Genomic DNA, 14,386 nt, shown 5'->3' on the forward strand with positions numbered 1-14,386 from the left:
ATATGGTGAGAATGCGTGCGACAGATATACCTGGCGGTGGATGAGCTGCTCCCCCTGTTGCTAGAGGTCGACGCAGAGGCCGAGGGAGGGCTCCAGCTCCTGCCAGAGGATGAGGGCGTCCTAGAGTTTCTCCTGTTGTGCTACCAGTGGATCCAATAGAGGATCTTGTTATTGAGGAGCAGGGCCAGGTACCTGCAGCTGAGCCGGCCCTAGTGGTTTTCATGCCCGCACCGGGATTTTAGGAGGTCATGGGCCGTATGCTGCATTTCATAGACTCTATGACGCAAGCTGGTTTATTTCCAGCGGACCCAGCCACATCTTAGGCGGGAAGGGAGCACAGACCCCTACCGCTCAGGCCCTAGGGCAGGCTGCGGCCATATATCAGACCCCGGATGCACTACCTACGGGCGGGACTCAGCCAGTGAAAGCGCCGATACCAGAGCCCAGACTAGCCGCGACTAGCGAGCCGCAAAAGTTATTGGACAGATGGACTAGGCTACATCCTTCTACTTTTGGCGGTGAGCGACATGAGGACCCCCAAGACTTTATTGATGGTTGTAGGGACAGACTGCACAACATGAGAGTATTTGAGTCCCATGGGGTGGACTTTACCATATTTCAGCTGCAGGGCAGGGCCCGTAGGTGGTGGTAGTCCTATCTTCTCGGCAGATTAGCAGGTTCTCCTCCCTTGACTTGGGACCAGTTCACACGTCTCTATCTAGAGAGATATATCACCACTCTTTCAGAGGGAAGAGTTACGGAGTCAGTTCGAACGGCTCCAGCAGGGTCAGATGTTTGTGACCGATTATGAGGCGAGATTCTCTAAGTTGTCTTGCCATGAACTTATGACACTTCCCACCGATGCAAAGAGAGTGCAGAGATTTATTGCGGGCTTGCATTATGGTATTCGGTTTACTATGGCCCGTGAGATTGAGATGAATACTCCTTACGAGTAGGTGGTGGAGATAGATTGGAGGATCGAGGGTATTCGTCAGCAAAGCCGAGAGCAGGCACCGAGGGAAAAATGACCTCGATATTTTGGAGGGTTCAGTGGTGCTCCATCTGGGTGCAGAGGTCAGCTCGTGAGGGGCTAGTCTAGTAGGCCCACGTATTCAGCATCGCCGCCTTCTCGGGGTACTCCAGTGGGGCCCTATTTCAGCGCTATTACAGAGAGCTCCTACCATCTACCAACTATTCATGGTTCTTCCAGTGGGTGTTCAGGTCCCCAGGGTCAGACCCAAGGTCAGTCATCTTCCGCACCGAGAGGCTTCTATGAGTGCGGGGAGCTTGGTCATGTGAGGAGATTCTGCCCCAGGCTTCGGGGCAAGGCAGTACAGCAGGGCCATCAGCCCATGATCATTGCACCAACTACCAGACCAGCCGTCCGGCCAACCAGAGGCGGAGGGAATGTGGGTAGGGGTCGCCCTAGAGGTGGAGGACAGTTAGGTGGCACTCCAGCTAGGTTATATGCCTTTCCAGCCAGACCAGATGCAGTAGCCTCAGACGCCGTGATCACTGGTATTATTTTATCGATGTTAGGGATGCTTTTGAACTATTTGATCCAGGGTCTACTTATCCATAAGTTTTATCCCTATTTGCTCATTTTTAGGTGTTTCTCGTGAGTCCTTGGGTGATCCTGTATCTGTGTCCACTCCAATACTAGATTCTGTTGTTGTGGATCGGATTTACCGGTCCTGTATTGTGAATTTTTGTGGCTATGAGACTAGAGCGGATCTTCTGTTTCTCGACATGACCGACTTTGAGGTCATCCTGGGCATGGAATGATTTTCTCCGTACCACGCCGTTCTTGATTGCCATGCCAAGACTGTTACCTTGGAGATGGCAAAGTTGCCTAGATTGGAGTGGAGGGGTTTGTTTATCAGTACATCCATTCGGGTTATTTCTTTCTTGAAGGCTCGACATATAGTCGAGAAGGGTTGTTTGGCTTATCTGGCTTATGTTTGGGATACCACTGCAGAGACTCCTATGATTGATTCAGTGCCCATGGTGCGAGAGTCCTCCGATGTGTTTCCTTATGATCTACCAGGCATGCCACCAAATCATGATATCAATTTCTGTATTGACATGGTGTTGGGTACCCAACCTATCTCTATTCCACCATAACGCATGGCTCCGAAGGAGTTGAAGGAGTTAAAAAGAACAGCGTGAGGAGTTTCTAGCAAAGGAGTTCGTCAGGCCGGGTGTGTCGCCTTGGGGTGCACCGGTGTTGTTTGTGAAAGGAAAGATGGGACTATGCGGATGTGCATTGATTACCGCCAGTTGAACAAAATTACCATTAAGAACAAGTACTTGTTGCCGCATATTGATGATTTATTTGACCAGTTGCAGGGTGCCAGAATGTTCTTTAAGATCGACTTGAGATCTGGGTATCATCAACTGAAGATTCGTGTTTCGAATGTTCCGAAGATGGCTTTCCGAACTAGATATGGCCACTATGAGTTTCAAGTGATCTTTCGGCTTGACCAATGCCCCGGCGACGTCTATGGATTTGGTGAATCGGGTGCTCAAGCCATATGTTGACTCATTTATTATTGATCTACTCGCATAGTATGGAGGAGAACGAACATCATTCGAGAGTTGTGCTTCAGACCTTGTGGGACCAGATGTTATATGCTAAGTTCTGCAAGTGCAAGTTCTAGTTAGATTCTGTGGCATTATTGGGGCACGTTGCATCAAGCGAGGATATTAAGGTGGATCCTAGGAAGATTGAGGCAGTCCAGAGTTGGCCTCGTCCTACCACATCGATCGAGATCAGGAGCTTCTTAGGGTTAGCAGGTTATTATCGTTGGTTCGCGGAGGGCTTCTCATCTATTGCGGCACCTTTGACTATATTCACCCAGAAGGGTGCTCCGTTCCGACGGTCTGATGACTACAAGGCGAGCTTTCAGAAGCTTAAGACCGCATTAACTACAACACTAGTGTTAGTGTTGCCCTCCAGTTCATGGATGTATACTGTGTTTTGTGACGCTTCACACTTATTGGACTGGGTTGTGTATTGATGCAGGAGGGGTGAGTTATTGCATATGCTTCACGTCAGCTGAATCCCCACGAGAAGAATTACCTCGCACATGATTTGGAGTTGGCCGCAATAGTTAATACCCTCAAGATCGGGAGGCATTATTTTTATGGGGTGTCCTGTGAGGTTTACACCGATCATCACAGCTCGTAGCATTTGTTCAAGTAGAGGGATCTCAATTTGAGGCAGCGCAGGTGGCTTGAGTTACTAAAGACTATGATATTACCATCCTTTATCATTCGGGTAAGGCGAATGTGGTCGAGGATGCCTTGAGCAGAAAGGCCGAGAGTATGGGTAGCTTGGCATTCATTTCAGCGGAGGAGAGGCCATTGGCTTTGGACATTCAGTTCTTTACTAATAGACTTGTGAGGTTGGATATTTCAGAGCCCAGCCGAGTTCTCACATGCGTTGTGACTCAGTCTTCATTATTTGAGCGGATCAAGGCTCGTCAATACGATGATCCGCACTTGCTGGTTCTTAAGGAGACGGTACTATAGGGTGGTGACAATGAGGTTACTATCGGTGAAGATCGTGTTCTACGACTCCAGGGTCGCCTATATGTTCCTAGTGTTGATGGATTTTGGGAGGACATTCTAGAGGAGGCACATAATTCTCGATATTCTATTCATCTAGGTACGACGAAGAAGGACATAGTTGATTATGTAGCGAGATGCCTAAATTGCGAGCAGGTTAGGTATGAGCACTAGAGGCCAGGTGGCGTACTTCAGTAGATGGTTATACCGGAGTGGAAATGGGAGTGCAGCACTATGGATTTCGTAGTCGGGTTGCCACGGACCTTGAGGAAATTTGATGTCGTTTGGGTCATTGTCGACAGGCTAACCAAGTCGGCACACTTTATTCCAGTGATGACTACATACTCGTCAGAGAGGTTGCCCAGATTTACATTCAGGAGATTGTCTGGTTGCATAGTGTGCCTGTTTCTATCATTTCAGATAGAGGCCCTCAGTTCACTTTGCATTTCTGGAGATCAGTACAGAACGAGTTGGGTACCGAGGTAGAGCTCAGCACAACTTTTCATCGGCAGACCGACGGGTAGTCGGAGCGAACAGATCAGATCCCGGAGGATATGCTTAGAGCATGTTTGATTGACTTCGGGGCTAGTGGGATTGATTCTTGCCTTTGGCCGAGTTTGCTTATAACAAATGTTATCAATCTATCATTGAGATTGCTCCATTTGAGTCTTTATATGGTCGGCGATGTCGTTCACCTATCGGATGGTTTGAGCCCGGCGAGGCTAGGTTATATGGCACTAACTTAGTGAAGGATGCCTTGGAGAAGGTAAAGTTGATTTAGGAGTAACTTCGCACAACACAGTCCAGACAGAAGATTTACGCAAATAAGAAGGCGCATGATTTGTCATTTATGGCGGGAGAGAAGGTTCTCTTGAAATTCTCGCCGATGAAGGAAATCATGAGGTTCGGGAAGAAGGCCAAGTTAAGCCCAAGGTTTATTGGCCCATTTGAGGTGTTGAGGCGAGTTGGGGCAGTTGCTTATGAGCTTGCTTTGCATCCCAGTCTATCAGGAGTTCATCCTGTCTTCCACGTGTCTATGCTCTAAAAATATCATGCCGACAGGTCGCATGTATTAAACTACAGCACAGTTCAGCTAGATGAGAGCTTGGGTAATAAGGAGGAGCTAGTTGCCATTGTTGACAGGAAGGTTCGCCGGTTGAGGTCTAAGAAGATTTCTGCGGTAAAGGTCCAGTGGAGGGGTCAACCAGTCGAGGAGGCGACTTGGGAGACTGAGGAGGACATGCAGAGCAGATATCCACACATATTCAGCACTCCAGGTATGATTCTAAACCAGTTCGAGGACGAATATTTGTTTAAGGGGTGGAAAATATAACTACTCGACTGATCATTTTGCTTTATAGATCCCTTTTCTCATAATTAAGACTTCCTATATGCACCTTTACTGTTTTATGACATGCGGGGATGGTTGACTTGGGTTTGGCGGGTTGAAATCAGAACACTTGGTTCCTTAATAGTGGCCTAAGATGGCCAAGTTTGACTTGAGTCAACGTTTTGAGTAAACGACCTCGGAACCAGGATTTGATGGTTCCAATAGATATATGATGATTTTAGACTCGGGCGTATGCCCGGAATCGAATTCGTAGGTCTATAGGTTGATTTGTGTTGTTTCGCCGAAAGTTGGCAATTTGAAAGCTTAGAATTTTGAGAAGTTTGACCGTAGGTTGAATTCATAGCTATCGTATTTGGATTTCTGTTTCAGGACTTGGAATAAGTCTGTTTTGTCATTTGGAACTTGTTTGCAAAGTTTGGCATCATTTCGAGATGATTTGATGGGTATCGGATGCGCGGTAGTGTTTTTAGAAGTTCTTGAGTTTCATGTTGAATTCATGTATTTTGACGTTCGATTCGTGATTTCGAATGTTATTTTGATGATTCGATTGTGCGAACGAGCTCATATTATGTTTTTAGACTTTTATTGATGTTTGGTTTGGAGCCTCGAGGGCTCGGGTGAGTTTCGGACGCGTTTGGAATGATTGGAAGAGTTGGAAATCTGCTGGTGTGATCTGGTGCCCAGGTCTGGCATTTGCGAGTTTTCGATCGCAATTGCGATGTTAGGCCAAGTCTGCTGGGTTAGCATTTGCGATGGGCGACTGGGGCGAGCTGGTTCGCATTTGCGATCCTTTTGGTCGCATTTACGAAAGTCCAATGCTTGCGATTGCGAACAATACGTCGCATTTGCAACTGTAGCAGGGGTGTGAATGACTTCGCTTTTCCGATGGTTACTACGTATTTGCGAACCCCAGGTCGCAATTGCGACTGGACATAAGAGTTGAGGGAGGAGATTTTGGTCTCATTTTCATATTTTGGAACTCTAGACTCGGTAGGATGCGATTTTGAAGAGGGATTTTCATCTACAATCTTTTGGTAAGTGTTCTTATTCAATTTCTAACTATTTTGCATGATTATTCATGAGATTTAACATCAAAATTATGAGAATCAAAGTGAACTTTTGAGAAAATTTGTCTATATTTTGAGAAATGAGAATCTGAGTTTTGAGAGTCGATTTGGACTCGGATTTTGAAACAAAACACATATATGGACTCGTGACGTTATGGGTAATAGTTATTTGTAAAAATTTTCAGAATCCAAGCACGTGGGCCCGGGGGTGAATTTTAGGAATCTTTCAATTTATTTTAGTTAATTACTCTAATAGTTAAATTATAGACTTTTGAGCATACATTGATTAATTTATATAATATTTGGCTAGTTTCAAATTGCGTGGCACCAATTTGAGGCTTTAGTGTGAATCGTGGACCTGGAAGAGGACTTGAAAACGAGATAAGTCTCTTGCCTAACCTTGTAAGAAGGAATTATCCCCGTATGTACTATAAGTGATTGTTTGCTAATAATTGTGGGTGCTACGTTCGCACGATGTGACGAGAGTCAGCATGTAGCTAAAATCATACTTATGTCCGGATAGTTTTAAGACTCTACCATGTATTTCTTGTATTATTTGTGCCTAACTTGTTAGTTTAATTCCTTAAATTATATTCAAAGATTGAATAAATGATTTGTAAAGACTAAGTTTCCCTACTTTGAGCTTTGGCGAGCTACTTGACTGTTGGTGGTTTTTATATTTTCCTTGAGTATTATTCTTGTGTAGTAGCCGTTAATCGGAGTTCGTAGAGTATTCTCTCTGCCTGTGTATCGGGTCGAACATCTCGACAGTATAATAGATGCATCTATGGTTCACGCCGGTCGACCCTTGGTAGTGTACACATTATTCTGGATCGGGTCGTACGACCTCGACATAAATCGTACGTGATATTGCTCAGAGTCAGATTATACGTGATATTTCTTCCATGACTTGAGAAGTTATAATTACTTGATGGCTCTTAATTGTTGAAAGCAATATATGATAGTTGGAGATTTTAATTGATATTTAGTTAAATAACCACTTATTTATTGTTCATAAGTTCGTTATTACTGATATATTCCATGCCTATTTATAATTGCTGCACTTTATCTATTGACCTTTTGTAAGTGTCATCGACCCTTCGTCACTACTTCTTCGAGGTTTGACTAGATACTTATTCGGATATGTTGTTTATGTACTCACGCTATACTTTTGCACTAATCATGCAGGATCTGAAGCAGGTGCATCTGGGGGCCATACAGGCGCGTACCCCCGTTATCCGGAGACTTAGTGGTGAGTTGCTCTCTATGCCCGTTCTGCAGTGCCCGGAGTCTCTTCTTGTTGTATTTTTTTTATGTCTGTCTTACTCCAAACGGTAGTATAAGAGGTTTTGTATATTCTAGTAGTTTGCTCATGCACTTGTGACACCAGATTTTGGAAATATTGTAGTAGATATTATATGATTTTGAGTATTAAATTCACTAATTTACTCTTTCATTATATTATGCCTTACATTACCAAAATCACCTAGTACTCTTATGCCCAAGTTGGGACCAAGTTTATTTCTTATAGTAAGTTCCTTTACCATTTGTATGATATAAAGAAAATATTAGTATTATCTCTCTCTTAATTCCTGTTGTTTTACTTTATTTCATGGAATAACAGATAAATTCTAATCCGATCCCAGGTATTCCAAACAAAGTCAATATCCTCGATTTGGTCTAATTCCTGTTCTCCAGTGCCGAAGCGAAACTCGAACTGTACTCTTAGGGTTCATAACTTCCTTCGTCTCCTCGATCAATCGCGGCGTTTTGAAATACTAAACTAAAGAGGAATCATCGATCATGAATTGTGAAGTTTGCCAGCTAAAAGAACTTGTAAGTTTCTGCTTTTGCTTTATGCATATATGAATTCTGAGTTTCTTTTTTGAGTTTGATCATAGTTTTATTTTTCGTATTTTTTTTTTGGGCTGAAGGATGTGGAGCATTTTGAGATACGAGAAGTCCTCCGATGTGAGTTCTGTTCATTAAATCGCGGCTGCTTTATTTGCGATGGCGTTACTACATGTGCGATTAGGGCATTAGGATGGATAAACATTGATAAACTTTTAGCTCATAGCTTATATTTGACTTGTTTGACTAAGTTTGGTATATGATGCTTGGTTGTTCTTGTTCCTGTTGAATATGTAATTTTTCTTTTTGATTTGAAAGTATTGGATGGTAGAAAGTTATAAACCTTCACCTATATACCTAAGTCTTGGTGGGCAGAGTTACCCAATACTTGCAGGTATTTGGTGAAATAGCCGGACACCACCTTCATTAAAAAAAAAAGTCATGAACCCTCTGATATCCATACATTTGATTCCCAAATACCACCAAGTCAAAACTGAAGTACTATAGAAAGTCTTGAGGACTAAAATGGATTAATCCATCAAAAGTAGATACCACAAGTTGACTTAGATAAGAACAATAAAAAAAGGTTAACTTCGATAAGATCTTTTATTGTACTACATATTACAGTCTAAATGTATTTGCATATGTTGATGAATAACTGAACAAACTGTTCAAGTTTTCACATTGTTCAAGCGTTCTAAGATGTTTTCTGAATATCTTATCGACTGCGGTTTTGACATTCACCTTTTGTGATTTTGTTTGTTTGCTATTTTGAGGTCAGTTCCTCCTATATTTCATCATTCAGTGGTTGCGATCTTAGAATTTCTAACAATTTCGACTATAGTATGGATACAGTGTGTATCTCTATCCCAAATAATAGAAAGCTGAATTGCAGGTATTTTTCATACTATTATGTTCCACAGAGCATTAGGCCTGCTGCGGCCGAAGGATGTTGATTCGGAACTCTTTGACATTATCTATGTAAGTGATAAATTCTTATAGTATTAGATTGGTGGGCTTTATCTCTTTTTCTTTTTAAATCAGTGCGGTTTCTTAAAAAAATGGAACAAGCTACTGTGACATGAGGATTCTTGATTGATTCAAAGACGAGACATGAGATGTGGATATGACATCATGAACTTTGAAAAGGACAGGGCGACATCTATGCTTGATGTTAGAAGCTAAGATATTTTAAAATTTTCAGATAAGGCAAATTAACAGTCAAACTAATTATTTGCTATAATGAGAGATGCTTATAGCGACACACTGAACTAGATGGAAATTTAAGTTTGTTTAGAATCAAAAGGGAGTTCCTTCAAATTATGATAGTTTAGAGGAGAGGTTGGTTTTAATACTGTAATGTACCATGTGTTTTTTGTTTTTCCTTTCCCTATTTTTTGGGGATCTCTTATGGTGGAAGCAATAAGTTCCTGATTTACTACTCTACGGTATAGTCTTGCTTTATTGGTCTTTCATGTTATGTTATGCAGACGCAGTGTGGTGATGCGGAGGTTGAAAAGAAAATTGAAGAGAAGATTACCCAATTCATTGATAGGGTTGAGAAGCATCCTAACAGGAAAAATCAGGTTAGTGGTTGCAGTTTGTTTTTGTAGGTGATGATCGTTGTTTTGGCCAATGACCATTCGCTTTCCCACTTTCTAGTTCTGTTCAAAGTTTACGTATTAAGATAGCCATTTCTTTTTCTTAAATATGCTCTTTAGTCATGAGAATTTCTCGTGATTTCTGGTGGTTTTTCGTTTCATACTGTTTGGTTCTTCTATTGTATGTTGTGATTCTCTCAGGATGTTGTTGCATGTAACCTTTTGACTATGTATAAGTATCTTGTGGAATTCTAATCACTAGTGAAATCAGTACTGGTCTAAATATCTAATGGAACCTTTTGTTGTAACATCAACATACATATTTCTGTAACTGGATGGAGAAAATATGCAGATTTGCCTATCCTTTTATGAAGTCAAAAACAAACAAGCCTCATGGTTCGCCAACAAAGTTGAGCGTTTCTACTGGGAATACTGGTACATAAATTTGAATGTGGCTCATCATCCGAAAGGTCATTCTGGCAAGTCCAATCTCTCAAAAGTAGTTGATCCAGGAGGTACCACCGTTTATTTTTTCCTTTCTTTTTTTGAAACCGTTTTGCCATACAGTTTTATAACATGTTCATTAAGTCAGTTTTGTAAAGGGAAGTAAATTTTTTTGCAGAAAGTGCCTCTGAAGAGAGGAATGCCCGACGCACAGTGTTAGAGTCATCTCTTCGTGAAGTTATGTTTCAGATAATAAAATTTGTAAATGAAAAAAAGGACCATATTCCTGCAATACCAAATCTTGAGTGTGTCACATTTCCCTATGAGATCTCTATCTCAAGGTAATTTCCCCCCTTTCTCTAAGTTGTGAACATGCAATTAAGTTCTGTTCTAATCATTGATCTGTATACAAGTTTGCTACTATTGACTTCCAACTATCACTATTTGATTTGTCGGGGTTTTTTTTTCTGATTTTTATTGATAGGAAATCTGAAATGCATTTGATTTCCTTGAGTGCAATTTGGTATTTATTCTCTGTTTCCAATTATTTGACATTAGAAGTAGGTTATCAGCTTACCTTTTAAACAAAAAAAAGTGGGTTATCAGCTTTTACAAATAAATGTATTCTTTCTGACAAAAAATCTACTAAGTCCTTAACATGATATATGTATGTAGATGTATATGTGCACGTGTATATGTATATGTATCTTCAAAATCTTCACATCAGTGGGGTTAATCGACCTAAGGCATCATTCAGGAGGGAAGAAAAATTATATCTTCAGTACATGTGTTCTCCTTGTCCGCATCAATAGAAAGAAAGAGTGGAATAGGTTTCTGACGACTAATTATATTGTCCAGCCTATGTTAGTCTCCTCTCTTCCTACTTCTACCTTAAATTGATATCAGTGCAGTTTGTTGAGTAGCCAGTTATTTCTGTGTCTGACAACCTGCATGACTATTTTGGCTAATAATGGTCCTTCTATACATGTGGTATTCTTTTTCTCATATGCTCATTTGTACAAGTAATGCAGTTACATCTGCCACTTAGATGCTTATGAAAGATTTAAGTTTGTTCTGGGATATATGTGGTTTTTTAGCCTCCGTTTTATAACACTCAGCTCAGTAATTGCCTTGTGCCGAGGACGCATACTCAGCCTTGGGTCTAGTATTCTAATCAGTTTCTTCCTTCTACTTCAATTTTGTCCCTTCTGCTTCTAATGGCTGGTCAATAACCTATTTTTTCTGGTGGAAGTTTTGGGTGTTCTTGTGGAGTCAAATGTTGGAACATGACTCCTAATCTTTTGTGTGAGGAAAAGTAGATTGGAAACGGACCACTAATTACAATTGAGAACCAAACTACGCGCGGTAGGATTCTGGTTTGACTCAATCATTTGAATGTTGTGGTTATCTTTCCACATGTATGTACATATATAGAGGATAAATTATACTTGACCTTACGTTATATCACGCACAAGACATCTTATTTAGCTGATGAAACTATGGTGCATGTTAATCTCTCTGATCATAAGTTCTACCATTATAAGACTGGCAATGGCATCAAATAATTGTTAAGGACTCCCCAAATTGATGACATCATAAGATCTCCACCCTTTATGAAGAAAGAAAAAAAGGGTTTAGGATGACAATAAAGAAATAAGAATATATAAGATAAATTGAAGTGGCATATTTGTCAGAAAGTTCATGATTGTAAATAAGTATTGTTCTTGCTGAAGCCCTTTATTGTGGGAGGTCATTGTAATTCTGGAAGCTAGAGGATAGCTTTCTGTACTGGAACAAGTTAGTTCAAAGTAGTACTATTTAACTTACACCTACATAAACAAGTTAGTTCAAAGTAGTACTATTTAACATACACCTACATAAATATGTAGCTTTATTTAAAAGAAATTTGACATGTATCACATTCCAGCTAAGTTTTGTGTTGCCTTCTTTAGTTCATCAGATTCTGCTTTTGGAATGGATGTGATCAGGAGAATGCTGCAGACTGGGCATCCAACTATGCTCAGCTGATTGGAAATCTCCTGAGGGGAGGCCAATCTTCTCTGTATCCCCTTCATTAAGAGGTAAAGTGGTTGTCAATCCAACGTCTGGCAATGTGAATATTTCGGGCCAAAGTCGAGTATGTGTGTGATCTAGTGGCTAAAGAATCGCACAACTGAAAGAAATTGAAGCTACATGTACATATTAGCATAATCTACTAATGTTTTATCTTGTTTTTGTTTTCATGTTTCTTATCATAGTAAACAAAGCATATAGCTGAATATTATTACAAGATCAATCTAATTAAATTTGTTTACTCTGCAGCAGTAGTCTCTCTGTGTATGTCTGCCTTGTTGTTCGTATACCCTATTTTTTTTACCGCCAGCTGACTTTATCTGCGAAGCAGCCTGGGTTGTCGAATTTTGAGCCTTTATCCCTTTGGTGGTGGTTGTTTTTGTTGTTGTTGCCTCTCTGATGTTTCTGTTAGCTGCACGCTGCATCCTGTTTAGTTTCTTTCCAGATAGTTAACTGTATGACCGATGCTTCCTGACATGCCATAGGTGCCCGCTTAAATTTCTGTTTTTACTCCATAAAGTTGTTTTCTGCATTATAATGAAGTCCGCGATATCAAAGATATTGCATTCGACCAAATCTTTGAAATGCTATGTGTTAGTTTATATGAGTCCACCAAACTATAGAGTACCTGGTCCTCTATGAGTTTCCACTGAGAATACTAATGAAATAGTAAGTAAATGAGATATGGGATTTTTACGTGGAAAAATCTCACTCAAGGGGACAAAAACCACGACCTACACTTGTAGGCTTTCAACTTCACTAACTTGTAAACACTCGATTACAAGCCACTTTGTAATGACTCTATTACAAAGACTTCACCCACTCTAACTTGTAATACACTTATCACAAGCCACTTTGTCACTTACTGTTACAAAGGATTTAACTTATGACTAACTCTAGTCACAACAAAAACTCTGAAAGTTTATGGTTTTACAGAGGGGTTCCTATGTACCGCTTCTAACTAAGCAATTTAGGAATTACAATAAGAAAAATCACAAAGTTACAACTCAACTAATGACAACAGAATACTCGATTTAGGAACTGGTCTGTAGTAGCGTTTTACTTTGTTCTTCAAGCTCTTGAGGATTGAGTTCACTGTTTTTTCCAAGTCTTGAATGCTTGAAGTAAATTTTTTAGTGTTCAAGTGATGTCTTGATATAATCTTCTTGTTAATACACCTTTATGACATCACTTGAATGATGTATGCACTTTAGTTGGTCAAAGGACAATTGACCGCCGGAAACAGTGCAGTGCAGGCAGAAACAGTGCAGGCAGTCACGTCGCTTCCAGTTGTATCCAATTGACCTCGTACTGCTATGAGTGAACCACAAGGATATCAGGTCCTTGTCTGGTTCTCTATCTCCTGAAGCTATAACAGTTCACATTTAGCTGGATTCCGTTGATTTGCAGTGTAGCCCAAGTGTGTCAGGCTCCCTCTCTGGTTCTTGACAACAAGTTTGTTAGATCATTAAAACATAAGGCAAAGACATTGAAAACCCATCAATTTTCCCCTTTTTGATGATGACAAACTTAGACATTGATAACATGTATTTGGAGCAAAGAGAACCAGATAGGCTAACAGGAATTTCACAAGTTCCCCCTGACTTTATACTTCCCCTTAATCAGATCCTTGATACAAATTATACTTCCCCTTTTGGCATCATTAAAACGACACAAACAGTCAAACATCGTAAAGAAGTCTAGCCAAGCTAACTCATGCCACATATGTGCACTCAACATGATAGAGAAGAGAAATAGAGAATTCTAGCAATGAGATAATAGCAGAGGATAGATTTTATATATATATATATATATATATATATATATATATAGGCCTTTGCTTCAATTTCCTTCTACGCGTTCGCGTCTCTCTCCACGCGATCGCGATAGCCTACCCAGTTTACCCTTCGCAAACGCGGCCCCTCTCCCGCGAACGCGAAGGGCAATTTTGCCCAGCGAATTTTTAAGTTAAAAACAGAACAGTAGCTCGGGATTTTCATATAATTGGACTGTTAAAGACGGGAGCAGTACTGGTACATCCCAACCACATCAAAAAAAGGAACAAAACATCTGCCATGAAAAAAAAATAAATTAAAAGAACAATCCAGAAATTGGTCACTGAAGGGGTACTTAGGGGGCACTAGGAGTAGAGGGCTTGGAAGCTGCAGCAAGAGTTTGGAGAACTAAGTCTATTTGGGCATTGGCCGACTTTTGCTCATTGAGCAGTTCTTTTTTCAAGTTCTCCCCTTGTGCCCTGAGATCAGCATTCTCTTATACCAAGCGAGCCACGTCATTATTTGACGCCGGAGCCCCTTGGGTTTGCTTACCTTCCAGGATATCATTCTTGGCCTTCGACCGTCTAATCTCCTCAGTTGCACTAGTTTGAGCATTAATAAGCTGTGAGATGGTTGATGTACTGCCTACCCCCC

General features: G+C 40.9%; 1 protein-coding gene across 3 annotated transcripts; it reads left to right on the forward strand.

Moving 5' to 3' along the window:
• Positions 1-7,451: 7,451 nt before the first annotated feature.
• LOC109241747 (autophagy-related protein 101-like) lies at positions 7,452-12,205 on the forward strand. Of its 3 annotated transcripts, XM_019408518.1 has the most exons (8): positions 7,452-7,518; positions 7,635-7,824; positions 7,923-7,959; positions 8,735-8,820; positions 9,330-9,425; positions 9,793-9,955; positions 10,063-10,225; positions 11,837-12,205. In XM_019408518.1, the coding sequence occupies exons 2-8, from the start codon at positions 7,792-7,794 to the stop codon at positions 11,910-11,912; spliced, it is 654 nt and encodes a 217-aa protein (XP_019264063.1). In that variant the 5' UTR covers positions 7,452-7,518; positions 7,635-7,791; the 3' UTR covers positions 11,913-12,205. The 3 variants fall into 3 exon arrangements, with proteins under 3 accessions (XP_019264063.1, XP_019264062.1, XP_019264064.1); XM_019408517.1 differs by lacking the exon at positions 7,452-7,518 and having other exon boundaries at positions 7,548-7,824; XM_019408519.1 differs by lacking the exons at positions 7,452-7,518; positions 7,923-7,959 and having other exon boundaries at positions 7,548-7,824.
• The last annotated feature ends 2,181 nt before the right edge of the window (positions 12,206-14,386 follow it).

The sequence above is a fragment of the Nicotiana attenuata genome, unplaced genomic scaffold (assembly GCF_001879085.1).
Source record: "Nicotiana attenuata strain UT unplaced genomic scaffold, NIATTr2, whole genome shotgun sequence".
Taxonomy (NCBI): domain Eukaryota; kingdom Viridiplantae; phylum Streptophyta; class Magnoliopsida; order Solanales; family Solanaceae; genus Nicotiana; species Nicotiana attenuata.

Coding starts and splice junctions, on each gene's coding strand:
- LOC109241747 (XM_019408518.1), top strand. CDS start 7,792: ATGAATTGTGAAGTTTGCCAGCTAAAAGAACTT. Junction 9,956..10,062: donor AAAAGTAGTTGATCCAGGAG/GTACCACCGTTT, acceptor ATTTTTTTGCAG/AAAGTGCCTCTGAAGAGAGG. Junction 10,226..11,836: donor TATGAGATCTCTATCTCAAG/GTAATTTCCCCC, acceptor TGCCTTCTTTAG/TTCATCAGATTCTGCTTTTG.